General features: G+C 36.9%; 1 protein-coding gene across 4 annotated transcripts in view; it reads left to right on the top strand.

Moving 5' to 3' along the window:
• The window catches only part of EML6 (EMAP like 6), a 333,322-nt gene that overhangs the window by 144,477 nt on the left and 166,661 nt on the right, over positions 1-22,184 (top strand). For all 4 annotated transcript variants that reach the window (XM_037806998.1, XM_037806997.1, XM_037806996.1 and 1 more), the window contains 3 exons: positions 2,174-2,333; positions 14,792-14,890; positions 18,011-18,079. In XM_037806998.1, the coding sequence (XP_037662926.1) occupies positions 2,174-2,333; positions 14,792-14,890; positions 18,011-18,079 (328 nt within the window). The remainder of the gene's footprint in view (positions 1-2,173; positions 2,334-14,791; positions 14,891-18,010; positions 18,080-22,184) is intronic.

Raw genomic sequence — 22,184 nt, 5'->3', positions numbered from 1 at the left:
CTTAAATTTCTCTTGGCTTGTCTTCTCCATTCATTCCCTGTACCCCTGTTTTACCTCAGGCCCCCATTCTCTCACCTGGCCTCCCTGTCTGTTCTTGTAACACCCCTCAACAATCTCACCTGAAATATGAAACTGTTGTAAAATACTAGAAAGTAAATAAAATATAGTTCTTATTGTGTCCTGCCAAAAATTTAGTGGTGCCCCAATTTCTTAGTCTGGTTAAAAGGGCTTTCATGAGCTGCTCTTGCCGGCCTGACCCCTCTCATTTTCTGCTTTCCTCTGGAAGAGTAACTATGAACATTATCTTTTCACATGAATGCCCTCTGTCCCTTGTCAGTTATATGAATTCATTTCATCCTTAAGGTCCTGAGTAGCTGGCCACTCCGTTAGTATCTTGGCCATCTTTAACATGACAAAAATACATCTTGATATTTGGTCATTGTTTACATGTCTGACCTTTTTAAGGCGAGCTCCTTGAAGGACAGGCAGGGTATTTTCTATTTATGTCTCTATAGCACTCTACCTGATATATCATAGGTCCATAAAAAAGGATTTTTTTTGAATGAATGAATTTAAATACACCAGTTTGTCATAGTTAGGGTTTTCACAGACTACTACCATCCACCTAGTTTAAAAACAAACATGGCATTCCGTAATCTTCTTGCAATTTTAGACATAGAGATACTATCAAATACCAGGTATATCCTAGCAAAATTGAAATTGGATGGGTACTTTTATACCTTTTCAGTTATTTCTAACTTTTGTACTAACTCTGAATGCTAAAGTGTTCCATGTCTTAAAAAATTTGAAAGCCTCTAGCACTTAGCTTTTGTTAAAAAAAAAGATTCCCTTTTATATGGGTTACCTTTTTATATTATTTCCTTCTAAAGATTCCTGAAGATACGTTTTCCAGCAAGCACTGTTATTTAAAGTCATTTGTTTTTCAGAGGCACACTGCATCCACACAGAAATGCCTACGTTGGTGCTATCTATATGCTGCCAGTTCCATGATGATGATGATAAAAGTTGCAATGAGTGTTTGCAGTATGCTAAATGCTCTATATTCAATATATTGTCTATTTTGATACATTATCTGCATTTTATAAATGAAGAAACTGAGGCAAAAGATTAAGTAATGTGTCCAAGGAACTGGAGCTAGTAAGATGTCAGTGTGTAAATCCAGGTGTCTGATTCCAGAGTGTATACTCTTTTTTAATACCCTGCTGGAAATTGAAAAGGAATAAAGAAAACAAAACTCTACTTCTTTATATGTGTAAACAGATGCTGAAAATTGAAAAGGAAAATAATTCTACTTCTGTTTACTGTGAAGGCAGTCATCTGCTAGTTTTTCATATAATGTGCTCTTTTTTTTTTTAAATTCCTAACACTTATTTTTAGAAAAGCACAACTTCTTTATACAGTGAATTTAAAACATGAGAGTGATTTTTCATCTAGGAATAACAACATTTCTGCCTATTGACTGCTACAGACTCCTTGAAATACTAGCTGGTATTAGACAAAGATTTATTTTGATTGTATTACAGAGGAAAATTGTCGTACAAACCACAAGCATAGTAATTTACAGTTCTCTTGGTGTCACTGTGATTTATGTAAGATAGAAATTTTCATTTAACATGCGTAATCTATGGCAACAGACCCAGAAGTAGCACTTGACTCGGGGGCACCTCCATGCTTTGAAATCCTGATGAGGGTAGTATCCTGAATTTTTGCAAGCAGGTTTAATTAATTCTGAGAAGAGAACTTTCTCCTAGCAACAGCTTTTCTTTTATTCAAATTAAAGCCAAAAGCTACCTTGAAAATTGAGTAATATTTTCAAAATCAGTAAGTAAATAAATCATCAAATAAAGCAATTATAGAACCATATCAAAGATTTTCTAATCAGAATGATAATAATGTCTGACTTTCAAGATAACCAGGTAAGATCTGGCAAAGTGTTCTTAATGTTAAACTGTGCTAAGCTTTTCCTTGTCAAATTTGATCTTCTTAGTTTATACCAATTAAATAATTACTTTGGGGACAGTCAAGACTCTTTCTCTTAAGATGATATTGTTAGATGATTAAAATGAGAAATAAATTTGCATATAAGAACATCGATGTTTTTATTAACTTTGCTGAGTTGGAAGATGTGAAAAGAGACCCTTTTCTCTTTCAGCCTTGCCTTACATCCAGACAAAACTATCGTTGCAACTGGCCAAGTCGGGAAGGAGCCATATATATGCATATGGGATTCCTATAATGTTCAAACTGTATCTATTCTTAAAGATGTCCATACACATGGAGTTGCCTGCCTGGCTTTTGACTCAGATGGACAGGTGTGTATCTTTTTCTATTTTTTAAAAAGAGTATTTTCTAATTTTGTTTTGTAATGACTTCTCACAAGTCACCTCAAATGATAATGCAAACAACCTAGAGACTCAGAGAGTCTGTCAACTCCTGCGGGCTCCCCTTGTCAGCTTCCTACAATTCCCCTCCTGCTGGACCATTTTCCAGGCTTAAAGGATGAACACCCAGCTCTGGATAGCTCCAACTTGTGGTTTCTCCAGTCTCACCATTTGGTTAAAAAGCCTCCGTAAGGGAAGACATAAAGGCATGCTTATCACTGTTACTTAGCAATTCCACTGTCACCCACTGTTAACTTCCTATTTGCAATAAGGGCTACATGGGACCTTTTTTGCAGCCCTCAAGCCCTGAGCATTCCTCCTGGTACTTCTCGCTTTCAGAAGATAATGTTTTCTCTTAATAATTCACTGAGACTATTCTCTTTGAAGCTTTATCTTGAGGTCACTCCTTCTCCCTTTCCCTTCGTAATTAAACCTGTCACCAGTTCCTGTTTATTATTTTCTTTACAATAACATTCATCTTCTCCTTCCCATTCTGTCATCCATCACCCTTTAACTTCCAAATCATTTCCATGTCTGACTTAGTTTAAGAAACCTAACTTCTTAACTGGTCTCCCCACAGTCAACTTCTTGCTAATATATTTCACAGACTGAAAAAAGTACCAAGGCATTCTTTAAAAACAAACGAAAAGCTTGGGGTCCCCTTTGAGTGAAGCCCGCACTTCGTAGCTGGGCATTCTAGATGACCAACTGTTCTGTCCCTTTCTCCACTGTCCCCCAGAAGTCAAATTGAACCACTCCGCGAGGTTCCTCCACCGGCCCATGGGCTCTTGCACCCTGGTGCCCGGTCTCCTGCTTTCCTCTCCACCAGAAATGCCTACTCCTCTCTCTTACCTTTGAAGTGACTCATTCTTGGAAAGCACTTCAAAGGCCTTTGTGAAACCTTCCCTAACCCTCCACCACCACAACAAAGTTTCGTCTCCTTTTGACCTCCAGCAACACTTGGCCCAAAAGATACCATAATGTGCTATAGAGGAGGGAGTGGAAACAGATCATTCATTCACTTCTTGCCAGGGCCCTGCTCTTCTCCAAGTTCCTATGCCACCCTTTCTCTGTCTCTTGTACACCCCAAGTTTCTACCAGTTAACACTTTTGATCCAATTTGGGGGAAATTTCACATTTAATTCTGTAAATTGGTGCCTTGGTGAAATTATTCCTAGAGGTTTGACTGAACTAAGAGTTTTGGGGAAATTCAGTGACTTACAGGAGTTGACCTGATTTGAGTTGCCTGGTTTTGTTTGTTTGTTCAACAATTAGCATTTACTTGGTGTTTTCTGCTATTTTGAGAGAGTATTGATCATTAACTTTGTTTTTCTGGCTAGGACACAATTCACTACATATGGAAATATAAGCCTCTGGTATATGTTTTTTTGTTTTGTTTTTTTTTTTTTAAATTCAATTTTATTGAGAGATGTTCACATACCATAGAATCATCCAAAGTGTGCAATCAGTTGTTCACAGTACCGTCATATACTTGTGCGTTCATCACCACAATCTATTTTTTGAACATTTTTCTTGTACCAGAAAAAGTGAAAATAAGAATAAAAAATAAAAGTAAAAAAGAACACCCATATCATCCACCCCTACCCTATTTTTCATTTAGTTTTTGTCCCCATTTTTCTACTCATCCATCCATACACTGGATAAAGGGAGTGTGATCCACAAGGCTTTCACAGTCACATTGTCACCCCTTGTAAGCTACATTGTTATACAGTCGTCTTCAAGAGTCAAGGCTACTGGGTTGCAGTTTGATAGTTTCAGGTATTTACTTCTAGCTATTCCAGTACATTAAAACCTAAAAAGTGTTATCTATATAGTGCATAAGGATGCCCACCAGAGTGACCTCTCAACTCCATTTGGAATCCTCAGCCAGTGAAACTTTTTGTTTGATTTCGCATCCCCCTTTTAGTCAAGAAGATGTTCTCAGTCTCACGATGCCAGGTCCAGATTCATCCCTGGGAGTCATATCCTGTGTTGCCAGGGAAATTCACACCTCTGGGAGTCAGATCTCAGGTAGTGGGGAGGGCAGCGAGTTCACCTGCTGAGTTAGCTTAGCTAGAGAGAGAGAAGGCCACATCTGATCAACAAAGAGTGCTCAGGGGGAGACTCTTAGGCACCTGCCTGTCCTTTGCAGTGATGAGCTTCATAGGGGCAGGTCCTGTGATAGAGGGCTCAGTGCTCAATGTCTGTGAGAACATCAGCAACCATACAGGTGAGGAGGCACTTTGGGATGTGTCGCTATTTCACACTAACCTATGCAAATCTACCAAGTCTCACCTCTTATTAAAAGTTCCATGTAATTATGGTATTTTAACAAACTGTACAAGTTAAGTTGTTTCGGAAATACAGATCTTGTACCAACTAAACAGCTCTTCCCTTGTTCTCACATGGAATTTGAAGTTTTAAAATGCTGTCAGTATTGTCCTTTACCCTTCTTTGGCCCTATTTGCCCTAGTTCTAACCACATCTGCTTCATTCATATCTCTAGTTGAAGTCTGGACTCGTTTTCAGCTTCTTTTAACAGTTACCATATGTGCTAATGCTGACATTCATATCTACTGATGAGTTCTGGCTCTGAGTTTCAGGTGTCACACACATACCCAAAGTTCCAGGAATCAATCAGGTTATACACAAAGGAGCAGCATCTTGGAATCTGGAGATAGCCATTAAAATTCAGGAATAGATGTGCCTACTGTAAGAGCTTACAATCAAGGGACCATTACAGTAAGCATTCCCCTAATAAGCTGTGCTCTAAGGTTCAATTCTGAGTTTACACATTGTAGTTAGTCCATATTGGTGAGGCATTATAGTGTTTGTCTTTGTTTCTGGCGTAGTTCACTCAAAATGGTGTCTACAGAGTCCATTCACCTCATTGCCTGTCTCACATCTTCATTCCTTTTCACAGTTGCTCAATATTCCATTGTCTGCACACACAACAGTTCACCATTCTGTTCCTCAGTTGATGTACCCTTAGGCCAATCTACCCATTGCAAGTCATGCATACTCTCTCCATAAACACCAGTGTGCAAATGTCTATTCATGTCCCTGTTCTCAGATCCTTCAAGTAAATGCCCCCTAATGAGGTTGCAGGACCTTATGGCACCCACCTATTTAGCTTCGTGTGGAACCACTCCACTGTCCTCCAGAAAGGCTATACCATTCTGCCTCCTAACCAACAGTAAATATGTACATCCCTCTCTTCATGTTTTCTCCAGCACTTGTATCCCTGTTTATATTTTTCCATACAATTCAATAGAGTTATAGTCACATACCATATAAGTATCCACCTTTATAACCAGTTGTTCATGGTATCATCATACAGTTATGCATTTATCACCACACTCAGCACTTGAACATATTGATTACTATGAAAAAAAAGTTTTTTTTTAAATGAATAATAAAAAAGATAATAAAAAGAAAAATAACATATACAATACAATATAATGGTAGGGTCAGACAACAATACCACTGCTAAGAATCCCACATCTCTCCCCTATATCCCTCTCTTGTACACATTTAGCTTTGGTATATGGCCTTTGTTACATTTAATGGACGCAAAATTCAATGTTACTGTTGACCATAGACTCAGTTTGCTTTATGTTTTTCCCCAATACCATCCCCTTTCGCACACTCTGTATGGTTGACATTCATTTGTTCTCCCACTTGCAAGAACAGTTTTATATTTGTACATTTAGTCACAATCATTGACCACTTGTTTTTGCTAATTTAAACAGTCCCAGTCTTTATCTTCTGTCTTTATCTCTGGTGTTATTCATGCCTCTAGCCCACCTCTTTCAGCTTTACATGGACATCTTTGTTCATTGTAGTTACAGTATTGTGCTACCATCACACAGTATTATGCTATCTATTTCTGGATCTATAGACTCAATCCTGCTGAACACTCTGTAGTCCTTCAGCATCAAATGCCTAGTCTCTACCCACTTTCTCTCTCCTGTTAGCCTGTGTTATCAGCTTTTATCTCTCAAAGTTTGCTCACCTATGTTAGTTCATATTAGTAAGACAATATGCTATTTGTCTTTGGTTCTGGCTAACTTTGCTCAACATGATGTCCTCAGGGTTCATCCATGTTATTATATATTCCGTGTCTTTGTTCTGTCTTACAGCTGTGTAATATTCCATCGCATATATGTACCACAGTTGGCTTTTCCACTTGTCCATTGATGGACATTTGGGCTGTTTCCGTCTCTTGGCTATTGTGAATGATGCCATGATAAACATCGGTTTACAAATATCTGTTCGTGTCTTAACTTTCAGTTCCTCTGAGTAGATACCTGGTAATGGAATAGCTGGGTCATATGGCAAATCTGTACTTAGCTTCCTGAGGAACACTGTCTTCCAGAGTGGTTGCACCATTTTACATTCCCGCCAACGGTGAATAAGTGTGGCTCTTTGTCCACATCCTCGTCAGCACTTGTAATTTTCTGTTTTATTGATAATGTTCATTCTTATATGTGTGAGATGTTATTTCATTGTAGTTTTGATTTGCATTTTCCTAATAGCCAGTGAAGTTGAGCATTTTTTCATATGGTTTTGAGCCATTTGTATTTCCTCTTTAAAAAAGTGTCTGTCCATGTCTTTTGCCCATTTTTTAACTGAGTTGTTTGTCTTTCTCTTGTTGAGTTGTAAGATCACTTTATATATTCATATATTAAACCCTTATCTGATATGTGGTTTCCAAATATAGTCTTGCATTGTATAGGCTGCCTTTTTACCTTTCTGACAATCCTTTGAATGTACAAAAGTGTTGAATTTTGAGGAGATTCCATTTGTCTATTTGTTCTTTGGTGGCTTGGGCTTTGGGTGTAAGGTCTAGGAAACCACTTCCTATCACTAGATCTTTAAGATATTTCCCTACATTTTCTTCTAAGAGTCTTATGGTCTTAGCACTAATGTTTAGGTCTTTGATCCATTTGGAGTTAATTTTTGTATGAGGTTTGAGATAGGGGTCCTCTTTCATTTCTTTGGATATGGATATTGAGTTCTCCAAACTTTTCATTTATTGAAGAGGCTGCTCTGTCCTAGTTGCTTTGGCTTGACTGCCTTATCAAAGACCAATCATCTGTAGATGCGAGAGTCTATTTCTGAACACTCAATTCAATTCCATTGGTTGGTATATCTATCCTTATACCAGTACCATCCTGTTTTGATCACTGTAGCTTTGTAATATGCTTCAAAGTCAGGTAGTGTGAGACCTTCTACTTCTTTCCTCTGAAGATACTTTTGGCTATTCGGGGCACCTTGCTCTTCCAAATAAATTTGGTTATTGGTTTTTCTATTTCTGCAAAGTAAGTTATTGGGATTTTTATTGGTATTGCATTGAATCTGTAAATCAGTGTAGGTAGAATTGACATCTTTGTTATATATAGTCTTCTAATCCATGAACCTGGTATATTCTCCCATTTTTTTAGGTCCCGTTTGATTTCTTTTAGCAGTTTCTTGTAGTTTTCTTTGTATAGGTCTTTTGTGGCCTTGGTTAAGTTTTTCCTAAATGCTTGATTCCTTTGGTTGCTATTACAAATTTTTTTCTTGATTTCTTCCTCTTGTTGCACATTACGTGTGTATAAGAACACTACAGATTTTTGCGTGATCTTGTAGCCTGCCACTTTGTTCTATTCATTGATTAGCTCTAATAGCTTTGCTGTAGATTTTTCTGGATTTTCTACATATAGAATCATGTCATCTGCAAACAGTGAAGGTTTTACTTATTCCTCTCCAATTTGGATGCCTTTTATTTCTTTTTCTTGCCTAATTGCTCTAGCTAGAACTTCCAGCACAGTGTTGAATCACAGTGGTGACAATGGGCATCCCTGTCTTGTTCATGATCTTAGAGGGAAAGTTTTCAGTCTCACCCCTTTGAGTATGATGTTAGCTGTGGGTTTTTCATATATTGCCTTTATCATATTGAGAAAATTACCTTCCATTCTTATTCTTTGACATGTTTTCATCCAGAAAGGATGTTGAATTTTGTCAAATGCCTTTTCTGCATCAATCAAGATGATCATGTGGTTCTTCTGCTTTGATGTATTGATGTGGTGTATTACATTAATTGATTTTCTTGTGTTGAACTAGCCTTGCATACCTGGAATAAACCCCACCTGGTTGTAGTGTATAATTCTTTTAATATGCTCCTGAATTCAATTTATGAGTATTTTGTAGAGGATTTTTGCATCTATATTCATTAAAGAGATTGGTCTATAATTTTCTTTTTTTGTAGTATCTTCATTTGCTTTTGGTATTAAGGTGATGTTGGCTTCATAGAATGAGTTGGGTAGCTTCTCCTTCTCCAATTTTTTTTGAAGAGTTTGAGTAGGGTTGGTCCTAATTCTTGAATGCTTGGTAGAATTCACAAGTGAAGCCATCTGGTCCTGGACTTTTCTTTTTTTGGGAGCTTTTTGATGACTGACTCAATCTCTTTAGTTGTGATTGGCTTGTTGAGGTCATCTATTTCTTCTTGAGTCAATGTTGGTTATTTATGCTTTTCTACAAAGTTGTCAATTTCATCTAAGTTCTCTATTTATTAGCATGTAGTTGCTCATAGTATCTTCTCATTATCTCCTTTATTTCTGCAGGGTTAGTAGTCATGTTTCCTTTCTGATTTCTGATTGCGTTTATTTACATCCTCTCTCTTCCTTTATCTCTCTCTATCTCATTGTCTCTCTCTCTCTCTCTTTCTCTTTCTCTCTCTTTCTCTCCCTTTCTCTCCCTTTCTCTCCCTTTCTCTCCCTTTCTCTCCCTCTGTTGTTGTTAGCCTAGCTAGGGGTCCATCAATTTTGTTGGTTTCTCAGAGAATCAGCTTCTGGTTTTGTTGATTCAGTCTGTTTTCCTGTTCTCAATTTCATTTATTTCTGCTCTAATCATTGTTAATTCTTTCCGTCTGTTTGCTTTGGGGTTAGTTTACTGTTCTTTCTCTAGTTCCTTCAGGCAAACAGTTAATTCCTCAATTTTTGCTCTCTCTTTTCTTTTCATATAGGCATTTAGGGCAATAAATTCCCCTCTCAGCACCACCTTTGCTGCATCCTGTAAGTTTTGATATGTTGTGTTTTCATTTTCATTTGTCTCAGGGTATTTACTAATTTCTCCTGTAATTTCTTCCTTTACCCACTTGTTTTCTAAGAATGCGTTGTTTAGCTTCCATGTATTTGTGAATTTTACAATCTTCTGCCTGTTATTTCCAATTCATTCCATTGTGAGCCGAGAAAGTGTTTTTTGTAATATCAATATTTTTAAATTTGTTGAGACTTGCTTTATGACCCAACATGTAGTCTATCCTAGAGAGTGTTCCGTGAACACTTGAGAAAAGTGTATCCTGTTGTTGTGGGGTGTAGTGTTCTATAAATGTCTGTGAAGTCTAGTTCATTTATCTTGCCATTCAACAGCTCCGTTTCCTTATTGATCCTTGGTCTAGATGTTCTATCCATTGATGAGAGTGGTGTATTTAAGTCTCCAACTATTATTGTAGAGGTATCTACTTCTTTCAGTATTCTCAGTGTTTGCCTCATGAAATTTGGGGCATTCTGCCCTGGTGCGTATAAATATTTATGATTGTTATGTTTTCTTGATGAATTGACCGTTTTATTAATATATAGTATCCTTCTTTGTCTCTTCTAATTGTTTTTCTTTTGAAGTCTAATTTGTCTGATATTAATATAGTTACTCCTGCTTTTTTCTGGTTGCTGTTTGCTTGGAATATCTTTTTCCAGCGTTCCACTTTCAGCCTACTTTTGTCCTTGTGTCTAAAGTGAGTTTCTTGTAGACAGCATATAGATGGCATATTGCCAGTCTGTGTCTTTTTATTTGGGAATTTAATCCATTAACATTTAGTGTTATTACTGTAAGGGCAGTACTTTCTTCTACCATTTTGTCTTTTGGATTTTATATGTCATGTCTTATTTTTTCCTCTCTCTCCTTTACCTTTCCTGATAATCTTCATTTCTATACTGTTGTCCAAACCTCTCTCTCCTGTCTTTTCCTGTCTGCCTGTAGCACTCCTTTTAGTGTTTCTTGTGCTGGTCTCTTATTCACAAACTCTTTCAGTGTCTGTTTGTCTGAAAATATTTTAATCTCTCCCTCATTTTTGAAGGACAGTTTTGCCAGATATAGAATTCTTGGTTGATAGTTCTTCTCTTTCATTATCTTAAATATATCATACCACTGTCTTCTTGCCTATTTGGTTTCTGTGGAGAAATCTGTGCATAGTCTTACTGAGCTTCCCTTGTATGTGATGGATTGCTTTTTTCTTGCTGCTTTCAGAATTCTTTTTTTGCCTTTGATATTGGACAATCTGATCAGTAAGTGTCTTGGAGTAGGTCTATTGGGAGCTATTCTGTTTGGGGTATGCTGTACTTCTTGTGTCTGTAATTTTCTGTCTTTCATAACGGGAAATTTTCAGTGAGTATTTCTTCTATTATTATTTCTGCCCCTTTTCCCCTCTCTTCTCCCTCTGGGACACCCATAAGACATATATTCATGTGCTTCATGTTGTCACTCAGCTCCTTAAGACTGTGCTCATATTTCTCCATTCTTTTCACCATCTGTTCTTTTGTGTGTATGAATTCAAATGTCTTGTCTCCCAATTCACTGGTCCTTTCTTCTGCCTGTTCAAATCTACTGTTGTGTCCTTCCATTGTCTTTTTCATCTCCTCCATTATGCCCTTCATCCCCATAAGTTCTGCCATTTGTTTCTTCAAGTTTATGAATTCTTCTTTATGGTCATCCATTGTCTTCCTTATATCCTTCATCTCTTTCGCTATATCTTCCCTCGGTTCATTGACTTGATTTTTGAACTGGTTTAGGAAATTTGTTTGAATGTCTTTAATTAGTTCTTCCTTAAGTTCATTGACTTGATTTAACATTAGTTGCCTCAACTTCTGCATCTCAGTTGAACTATTAGTTTGTTCCTTTGGCTGGTCCATATTTTCATGTTTCCTAGTATGGCTTATTATCTTAAGCTTTCTAGGCATCTGACTTTCTTGATTAATTTATTCTGGAGCTTGTTTTCACTCTTTTACCTAGGGTTTTCTTGTTGGTTGGCTTTGTTCTCTAACCTTTGATGTTCAGTTCAGATTATTCTAGATCTCTAACTTAAATTCTGTTTAGCTGATCAGAGTTTTTCACCTGTTGTTTTTTTGTTTCTTGTCATACTTCTGTGTAGCCTTTTTGTTTGAGTGTCTCCTCAGATATGGTCAACCCCAGTCAGGTTTTCCCAGTCCAGAGAGGCCCAGACCTCAGGAGGAAGGTATGGAGTTTCCTTGAGAATGAGACCCTCCTATGAGGCCTTTTGTTTCTGTGCTTTTCCTATCCTGTCCAGCAAGTAGCACTTGTCAGCCCACAGCTCCCCCATCAGTGTAAGGAGGTATGGAGCCTTTAGTTCTCTAGGTGATCTGGACCATGTCGGGGTCATGGCTGACTGAAGTTGGTTCTGAATTCCAGCCCCTGGGGTCCGAGTTCCCCAAAGGAGGGCTGCCACTGGCACTGGACCACACCCCCTTTTTCTTGGGAAAGTTTTGGCCTTTAGCAAATTATTTCCCCCACTAGACTGTTAGCTTTCTTTCTCAGAGCTATCTTAGCTCTGCTCTTGCCTGGACCCAAATTGTGAGTCTTTGAGGCTTTCTGTAATGGGCTCCTTAAAATGGTTATTTAAAAAAAAAAGAAACAAGAAAAAGAAAGGCCCAGTATAGACTGTTTAAAGAAAAGCACTTTAATTCTGTCCTTGCAGTTCTGATGGGCTACTGAAATGCAAAAAAACAAGGCGTTGGAGAGCAACTGAGGAGCAAACAAGAAACCAGAAAAAATGGCTTTTCAGAGAAGGGCCCGGCCCCCTGGGTTTGCACATGTGCCTGATACTCTTTGAGCTCAGCCCTTCTCCATACTATGTTCACCCCCAACTCCAAAAGTCTCTGTTTTTGTTTTTGGTTTTTTTTTGTTTTTGTTTTGTTTTTTTTTTTTGCTGTTTTTGCTAGCCCTGTCTCCTCTTTGCCAGGCTGACTGCTCCCAGATTCTTCATTGTCTTGTCTCAGTTTATCCATGGTTGGAGTTTTTGTTCAGCAATCTGAGTTTGTTAATCAGTTCTGCAATTGCAGTTCTCTCTCCTGGTTCCCAGCACTGACGGCCCCTCCTCCCTTGCGAAACCAGCCAGAAAACAGTGTGTTGTGCCTGGCAGAGAGGGGTGCCAGCCCCCTGGCCTGGAGAACTTACAGATTTCATTGATCTCAGCTGCTCCACGCCCTCATGACTATTGTATGACATGTGTCCAAACTCAGATTCCTCTGCGGTGTCTGTTCCACACACTTCCTAGCTATCTACTATCTGCTCCGGAGGAGTAACTAAAACCTACACTTCACCACTCCACCATTTTTCTGGTTTATATGTTTTTTATTTTACTACCATGTAATCTCATCCAGTTCAGCCAGGATAGCACATACTTAAAAAAATTTGTTCTGAGGTATCACAGGAAACTGTAATTCAGCAGCGGGAAATCCAGCTTTATCTTTCAATTCTTTGCCCATGTCATTTTGCATCAGAACCTCAGCTATGCTCTTTTAGGTTCCATTTTGAAGCGCCAAGTGGCGGTGAACTGCTGGTTCTTTAATGTCACTTGAGAAAAACAAACTCTTCGTTTGCCAAGATGGATTTCATGACTTGTCAATACCTATTGCTTCAGGTTTGCCTTATTCCCTGGGCAGAGTTTACTGACATAGAATGACAGTCAAAAAAATGAGAAATGGCCCATCACCTCCCAATAGACAAAAGGCAATAAAAATGCCTTTTGGGTAGCTATGGGGCCTGTCACTACAAATGAACAAAATATATTTCTTTTGCTTTTTCCTCCATTAAGAAGGATAGGTTTTACTATAGTGCCCAAGTTTATGTTAACTGCTTTTTCTATTAAAAACTTGGATAATACTATATTTTCAGTGCACTTTGTTTTAGATTATTTCAGTTGATCCCCTCAACAATGCTACAAGGTAGACAGAACAGATGTTTTTATACCCATTTTACAGATGAGAGAACTGATCTTTAAGGAGATTAAGGATCTTTAAGGAGATTAATTTTCCCAAGGTCTCTTGTCTAACTACTCACAAAGGCAAAAGAGAAGCTAAATCTACTTACCTGCAGTCCAGCTCTGTCTGTTATACAGTACTGTCTCCTTATAAAGTGTCCTGCTAAATAATTCATGATTTTAGAGTTCCTAATATTTGTTTTTAACCCTTTTAATTTTGTATATAACTGTATGTGTTGAATTTTTTTCTCTTTGAGGACAAGTTCTAATCTGAACCCAAAGACTTTAGGCAGGGGATGTAGTACCAAATTAGTTTTACTAAAATTATATATCCTTTGTTAGTTACTTTAAATGTTTGTGAAATTATACAAGATTTACGGGGAAGTCAGTAATGTTCATTTATGTGATTTCTATGTGTTTGTCAAACCCTTTTATTTCAGTAGTTTGGAAAGGTTTTTAGACTATAGAATACTAGACTCTTAAATCTCACATTAAGATTTTAAATAAAAAAAGTTTTTAAACCCAGAGGCAACAGCCTCTTTAAGAAGTACAGTCAGATGCAGCATCTTCCCTATAATATTGGTACCCCTTTCAATATGAACAAGTTAGAGTGGTCACTTCCTAGACACCCCTAAGAAACTGATTAAATGAGAGGAAGGGGTAGCAACAGACACGATAGGATTTAACAAAGGATTACAAATATTGAATCTTTATATATATATATATATATATATTAGATGTTAGGGTATTGGAATAGCTGGAAGGAAATAATTGAAATGGTGGAACTGTAGCCCATAACAGTCTTTGAAATTTACTCTATAGCTACTTGTTAAATTGCACTTTGAAAGTTATCATCTTTCTGTATATATCTTATATTTCACAATAAGGAAAGAGCCAAAACTGTGGAACTGTAACCCATAACATTCTTTGAAATTTGCTCTATAGCTGCAATTGTACTGTGAAAGTTATGATCTTTCTGTATATACGTTATATTTCACACACACACACACACACACACAAAATTTAAAACCCTGACTTCAGTTTTCTTCCTGTGACTTTCACTGATTTTATCAGACTCTTCATGAGATTTGGCACTTAACTTTCTTGTATTTAAGAAGAGTGAGTGAGCTGTAGCTTTTATGGTTTTTGAAATTTCAGCATATGCTAATATGGTCATCTACTGTGATCACTTTAATTTAGGGTTTAAGACCGATTTTGAGAAATCACTTTGTTCATAAGAAATTAAGTGCCTGGCACATTGTATGTAATCAATAACTATTTGCTGAAGAAGGCCAGAGGGCGTGAATAATAGGAAATCTTTCTGGTATTAAATTATTGTTCTTATTCTTAGCGTTTAGCCTCTGTGGGATTGGATGCCAAAAACACAGTCTGCATTTGGGACTGGAGGAAGGGAAAACTACTGGCCTCAGCCACTGGCCATTCCGACCGGGTAAGATGACCTTGTTGTGTCAAGCCACACAGATTTCACAACAGAGGGGGAATTGTGATAGTGCTTCTCAGACTCTAAAAAATGTTCAAGGTAAATTTGCCATGTATAGGTACTTCCTAAGTATTCCATTTAAAAATGTATGATTTCTTTTATTAAGTCGTAATTAATAGAAAACTGTGCTGGGAGATCTTTTGTAGTGAAAGGATGTTAAATTTGAACCGTTACTGCTTTTCATAGGCAAAGCAAATTTCATAGGCATTTGGCTTCTTCACAAAATCAAAATAGAATTGAATATGAAATTATATGTATAGTTTAGATGTTTTAGTTTAGAAACAGAAATGGTTGTTAGAAAATAATGTTCACAAAATATATTTACAAGAGCATGCATTTCAATTTAGAATATAAAGGCAGCTTCATGATTCTTTGTTGTATTTGAGAACCTTGAGTGTCAATTGTGGCCTGCTTATTATTCATATTGAAATCAGTGTGATCAGAAAACATAATTCCTTGTAGTCATAGCTGGCAAGATAGGGAATGAAGGAGGCATATGAATATGACTAGTCAGAAATCTGTTTCTCCACTGTCTTATGTAACTGAAATATTTTGACTGCTTTATGGTCTTGTTGGGTTTAAAAGAAAAGTGAATTTAAGTGATTATCTTACATTGATTCCTAGTTGTTTCATATTTCTGCACAATATAAATAATCCATGTAGAATGAGGCCCTGATTCAGCATTAAATTCACTCTTTCTGGCTCAGTGTGAACTTCACAAATTTTTTTACATGAATGGTACGTTCATTTAGGGGGAATTGTGATTGTAAGGGAAACCCACAGTTGTCACTGCATATTTGGGCAAATTCTCAAGTCCTCAGTTCACAAGGGACCAGCCATAGAACTTAAGTGTTTCAAAGAGCTCAGCACCTCTGTGGTCTAATGCTTCCCAGCCCTGGCTGCACATGAGTCCCCTAGGGAGATTTTACAGCTGCTGCTGCTTGGACTCTATCCCCAGGGGTTCCAATTTACTGGTATTAACTTAGTACTTAATGAACTCTTTGGGTTGAGAACATTTATGATGGCTGAGTTTTGGATGTTATTATTTCTGCTTATGCTGTGATCCCATATCTATAAAGTAAGTGGATCAGTGTGTGAATTTCCAGAAGATGGACTCGAGGCCCAGTAGACACTATTGAGATGCCATACCTAGGTGTACTGAAAATAGTCACGTATAATATTTTATCTAAGTTATTCTGCAATTCCTATTCCTATTTCTGAATCATTTTTTGTAGTCTGATCTGAATTAGTATACTGCATGTTGAAGTTTGGGGCTTGTTACCTGGGCAAAATGTAGGAAAAGGAAATTATAACACTTTCAACCAATAAAATCTTAGAAAAATGGCCTAATGTAATCATCTTTTATAAAAAGTGTTTTGTTGTTTTTGCTGTTAAATTCCTACTGAATATCATGTGACCTGCTTGTCTAATTTCAATGACTTTGTCCTCCTGCTTTAATCTGTTGTACATTTTCCATTTAGGGGTTAGATTATAAAAAGGGCAGTACGACTCGAGTGAGAAGTCTGTAATTTTAAGAGCCTACAATGTTTTAATGAAATACTATTTTTTTAGAATGCTGTTCTCCCAGATCCCACAATCTGTATTACACATAGTTTTGCTCTGTTACTGATGCAAATATGAATTAGTTTTGACTACTTAAGGACATATGATTATCTTCAAGATTATTTTAATGGCTAAAATACTCAATCCTTTACATTTGTATAATGAGTATTTGATAGCCTGCAAAATGATTTCACATACGTTATCTTGACTGACTTCATAAAAAACTGAGGTGGTGTCACCCACTTACAGAAAAGGAGGTTAGGATTAGACATGATAAGACTTGCCTGCGGTAGTGTAGCTAAAATCGGTACTTGGGTCCCATTGGTACTTGGTACTTGGACCTGCTTTCTGACTCGTCCCATCTTTCTGTGGGTAAAAGACTCTTCTACTGTTGTGCATAATTGTTCCTTTCTGTCCACCTGCAGGTTAGCAGTCCAGGCTCAGTCACTGATGATCAATCCATATTTGCTGCTTTCTATGCAATGAGAAATTAGTGGCTGGGCTCTTTTTCTGGTCTTGGCTCTGGTCCTGATGATTGGTCCTTCCATTTCCTCACTCCTGGGAAATGAGTGGTCTAATGCCCCCACCCCTGGCTGCACTTAAGCATTCCTTAGGGAGATTTTATAGCTGCTGCCGCTTGGGCTCTATACCCAGGGTTTCTGGGGTTTGAACCTACCGGGGTGTGTTTAAAAATGCAGGTGCCTGGACCTATTCCAGACCCACAAAATCATAACCCCTCAGGTGGGCCCTGGGAATAGGCATTTTGATTAATCGCCAAGGGTGGTTTGATTCTCAAGGTTGACGTCTTCTCTTCCTGTCTCCAAAATGGAAATAGAACTATCTGCAAACTATCCGGCAGCTTTTCTTAGAGAATGAGAAATAGTATTAGCAAATATATTTTCAGGTATTTAATATAATAGTATTTTGTGTCAAATTAAAATGATGGCGTAAAGCACCATTTAAGGGGGGCTATATCAGTGCCAGATAAATGCCCCAGACTTAGGCTTAGAAATATTAACTTCTGTGATTACCAGAATCTGTTATCCACATTGAATTGTAGTTGAAGATTAAATGTTTTACTAGTTACAATGAAGCATTTTATAATTCTTGGCATTTTTACCAAAAAAAAAAAAAAAAAGTGTCTCCAAAGTGTTCTAGTTCCATTGTGGAGAGCTATAAAGTATTTAATAAAAAATGATCTTCAGTCATCAAACTTTGTTTATCCCAGAAGGACAAAACAAAAAAATGACACCAGTTTGTTTTTAGTGATTATGGTTAAATACCTCTCAATTCAGGCCTAAGGTAAGGACACATGAGGCAATAAGTTAAGCATAAGTTAGGTGTTACTAAATCGTCATTTCCAGAACCAAATCCCTCCATCTTACCTTCTGTGCAGCTACTATTGTGTTCTAAGTGTTAAGATAGAGTCTTTGTAATTGGATGGTGCCTGCAAGAAGGCAGAAACACATAAATGACCAACAAAGCAACTTTTAATTTTTTTAACAGATTTTTGATATTTCCTGGGATCCTTATCAGCCAAACAGAATGGTTAGCTGTGGAGTAAAACATATAAAGGTAAAGTTGGTTTTTTTGTTGTTTGTTTTGTTTTTTCTTTTTCTTTTTGGTAACTTGTGTGAAAAGAATTTTAGGTCTTTCAATAGATAATTTGGTGTTTGAGAGACTGTTTGAATTCACTTTTTTTTCTTCCTTAAATTTAGAACCCTCTCACCCTTTCCTCTTATCCTGAAGAAAGTAACCACAATCAAGCGAAGTGTTCAGCAGGCAGCTGAAAAGGAAATTTTATGTTAATTAAATACTAAACTGAAGACCCATAATAATTCCAGGATAATGTATTTTGAAATGGTTTTTATTTTAATTTTGTGACTTGTTTTACTTTATGAGGAATATTTATATTTACATTGCATTTGAAACTTTTTTGACATGTTGATATGTTTTCTCAAAAGAAAGGGTTGTATTCAACACAGAAATGGAAGGATACACAGTACAAACCAACCTCGGCCACTGTTTTTTTGTTTTTTCTTTTTAAATTCAGTTTTATTGAGATACATTCACATACCATACAGTCATCCATGGTGTATGTGCCAGTTTGAATCTAATCAGAGTAGAAAACAAATTATGAAGTGTACAATCAACTGTTCACAGTACCATCATATAATTGTGCATTCATCATCGTAATCTATTTTTGAACATTTTCCTTACACCAGAAAGTATAAGAATAAAAAATATAATTAAAAATGAACACCCAAATCATCCCCCCCATCCCATCCTATTTTTTATTCAGTTTTTGTCCCCATTTTTCTACTCATCCAGCCATACACTGGATAAAGGGAGTGTGATCTGCAAGGTTTTCACAATCACACTGTCGCCCCTTGTAAACTACGTTGTTATCCAATCGTCTTCAAGAGTGAAGGCTACTGGGTTGGAGTTTGAAAGTTTCAGGTATTTACTTCTAGCTATTCCAATACATTAAAACCTAAAAAGTGTTATCTGTATAGTGTGTAAGAATGCCCACCAGAGTGACCTCTTGCTCCATTTGAAATCTCTCAGCCACTGAAACTTGATTTCGTTTCATTTCATATCCCCCTTTTGGTCAAGAAGATGTTCTCAATCCCAGGATGTCGGGTCCAGTTTCATCCCCGGGAGTCATACCCTGCATTTCCAGGGAGATTTACACCCCTGGGAGTCAGATCCCGGGTAGGGGGGAGGGCAGTGAGTTCACCCACCGAGTTGGCTTAGCTAGAGAGAGAGGGCCACATCTGAGCAACAAAGAGGTACTCAGGGGGAGACTCTTAGGTACAATTATAAGCCGGTTTGCCCTTTTTGGCCATTGGTTTTTAAACACCTCTGCCTTCATCTAGACTGTATGGTCTGAAATACTGTTAGTAGCCTAGGAACTGCCTCTGACCTAAGCAGACATTTTCTTCTTTCTATTTTGTTATGCAGATGGCAGAATTAAAACTGCTCTGATATTGCAAAAATTTCTTGTGGACCCTGGGATCTTGTCAATACAGTTTGTGGATAATGTAAATTCAAGTGCATAAATAAGAGTGTATTAAAATAATATGTAAAATGGTGTTAGACAGGGATAAAGACAAGTAAATTAATATTAAAAAAAAAAGAAAACTGAGAAACAGACCTTAGTATGTATGACAACTTATAACAATTTATCTATTTGGGGGGGAAAAGTTATAAGTTACATGAGTACTTCATACCATACTCTAAAATAAATTCTGTATGGATTAAAGAGTTAAATGTAAAAATTTATAAAATAATGAGAGGATTATGTAGATAAATGTTTATCTGCTTTCAAGTTGGGAAAGACCTTTCTAAATGTAAAAGCAAAAGAAAGAAATCATAAAGGATAAGGTTTAATAGCTCCAACTTTAAAATTATCAAAAAGTTTTATACCTCCCCAATAAACAAAATTAAGAAGTAAACCACAGACTAGAAAAATAAAAACAACAAGCATAGGAAACAGTGGATGGTTCTTGAAATGTAAAGACCTTTAGCAAATCTGTAGAGTGGGCAAAGAATATAAATAAATAGATAAAAATACAAATATTGTTGGCTAATAAACATGAAAATCTTTGATCTCAATAATTAAGGAATACAAATTTAAAATAACATACCTTTTTTAATCTGACAAAAGAAAATATGTTTAATGTTGGCCAGGTTTTAGTGAATGAGCTCTCTCAAATCTTCTTGTGGAGAGGTAAATGGGTATGATCTTTTCAGTCCAGAAACTTGGCTTCTTTGGAATTTACCCCAAGGAAATTGTCAGAGGTATGAATCAAGAGCTTCTTCACTGTTGGATAATTTACCAATAGCAAATAAAACCAATCCAAAAAAATCTGAAACCACCTAATTGCCCCAGATGGTTAAATAAAGTGATGTATTCATATGATAAAGTGCATTCTTTATAAGTCATGTTTTAGATGAATTTTTATTGATATTGGGAAATGTTCAAGAATATTTTAAGTGGGGAAATTCACAGTGGTTACTCTGGGAGAGGTGGATTTTGGGCTTTGATTTTATAACTTTAAAAGTAATGCATATTTTTGTGTAGGAAATAAATTGGAAGGATATCACAAAAGATTAAAGTTGTCTCCAGATAGTGAGTTGATGGATGATTTAGATTTTTCTTTTTTTTTTAAATCATTCTTTTATGTTTAAATTCTTTTATAATGAACATGTGGTATTTCCAAAAAAATAATAATAATGAAAAAAAATGGACAAAAAAATAGGTCCATAGGTTCCACTTCTCAGAGGTATTAGATGCCCTAGCAACACCTCAGGGCTTCACGTTTCGTCATCATTGTGCAAAGACTGGATTTTAACCTGAGAAAATGTTTGCTGAAATACAGGTACTTTCTTGCTTCAGCAGCAGTTGGATGCACCTTCTTTATGTTTTATACAGTGTATCTGAAAGGCTAAAAAAAAAAAACTCATCAAATTTAATAAATATTTGAGTTTGTACTATGCGAAGGAACAAAAACAAATCCTTTTTTTTTCAAGTTTAGCAATTAAACATTAAAACAGAATGCTCTGTAAGAGAGGCAGTACCAAAGTTCTGTAAGGATAAAGGAGAAATCCCAACCGGTCAGAGGGATATTAAATGTTTCACGAAAGCGGTGCTGTTTGAGCTGAACGTTGGTGGTTGATGAGTTTGACAGTGAGAAATGGGGAGGCCCAGAACCTGGGTGAGGGGCTACGCTTCAGTCAGGAGTCAGGTAGGAAGGCATTGCTCACCCATGGGATCAGGACAGGGGAGCTGGAAGGTCCTTAATCACGATATGTTTTAGTAGCACCAATATTTTCATCAGCAAAGAACGTCTTTTCATAATTTTCTTTCCAAAGGAACATATATTTTGAAAGATTTTGGCCACTAAATAAACTGTATCCATTAAATAAAAATTCCATTAGCAATTTTTATTAATCAAAAATATGCATCTGCCAATATGAGTTTCTGATCAGTCTGAGATATGGTGAAGGTGCTCAGTTGTTCTTTTAGCCATAAGCAAAGAAACATGAGCTCAAGATAAGTAGGGGCCTGATTTCCATTTTTGTCAGTTCTCTGGAAATCTGGAACCCAAACTTGGGGGCCATCCTTTGGCCTGTACACACTACATGGAGGATGTTGAAGTCTAAAGGGGTTATTTGACTTTGAATTCTGATTCTGTCACCCTCTACTTGACTCTGAGCAAGTTACTTTTCCTGAGGCTGAATTTCTTCTCTCCAAAAATGTGGGATCATTACCTCTTGAATTTGTTATGAGAGTTACATTACACAGTTTATGGAATCAGTAGAGGCACAATCAATGTTAATCTCTAGCCTCATTCCTAAGATCAAAAAAAATAGTGGCAAGGATAAGATTTAAACTCAGCATTTGGCTCCTACTCTTAGACTGTTTTCACTTAGAAATTATCTCTTTTATGATTTATCTTGGCTTAACTTCCATCCCCCTCCCATAACACATGTATTGTCCTAAGAAGATAATCTGCTTAATTGAGAGAATTCTCCAGATTCTTCCCTATTTCTTTCCATCCTTGGTTTAACTCTAACTTCTAATCAGCTAATTCTAAAAGCAAAACCACACAAAATCGTGGAGTTTCATTTGAAAATTAAGAGCTGATTATCCTATTAAGTTTAACCATGCTTT

Source organism: Choloepus didactylus, chromosome 17, assembly GCF_015220235.1.
Source record: "Choloepus didactylus isolate mChoDid1 chromosome 17, mChoDid1.pri, whole genome shotgun sequence".
NCBI lineage: Eukaryota > Metazoa > Chordata > Mammalia > Pilosa > Megalonychidae > Choloepus > Choloepus didactylus.
This window is presented reverse-complemented; position numbering and strand designations above follow the sequence as displayed.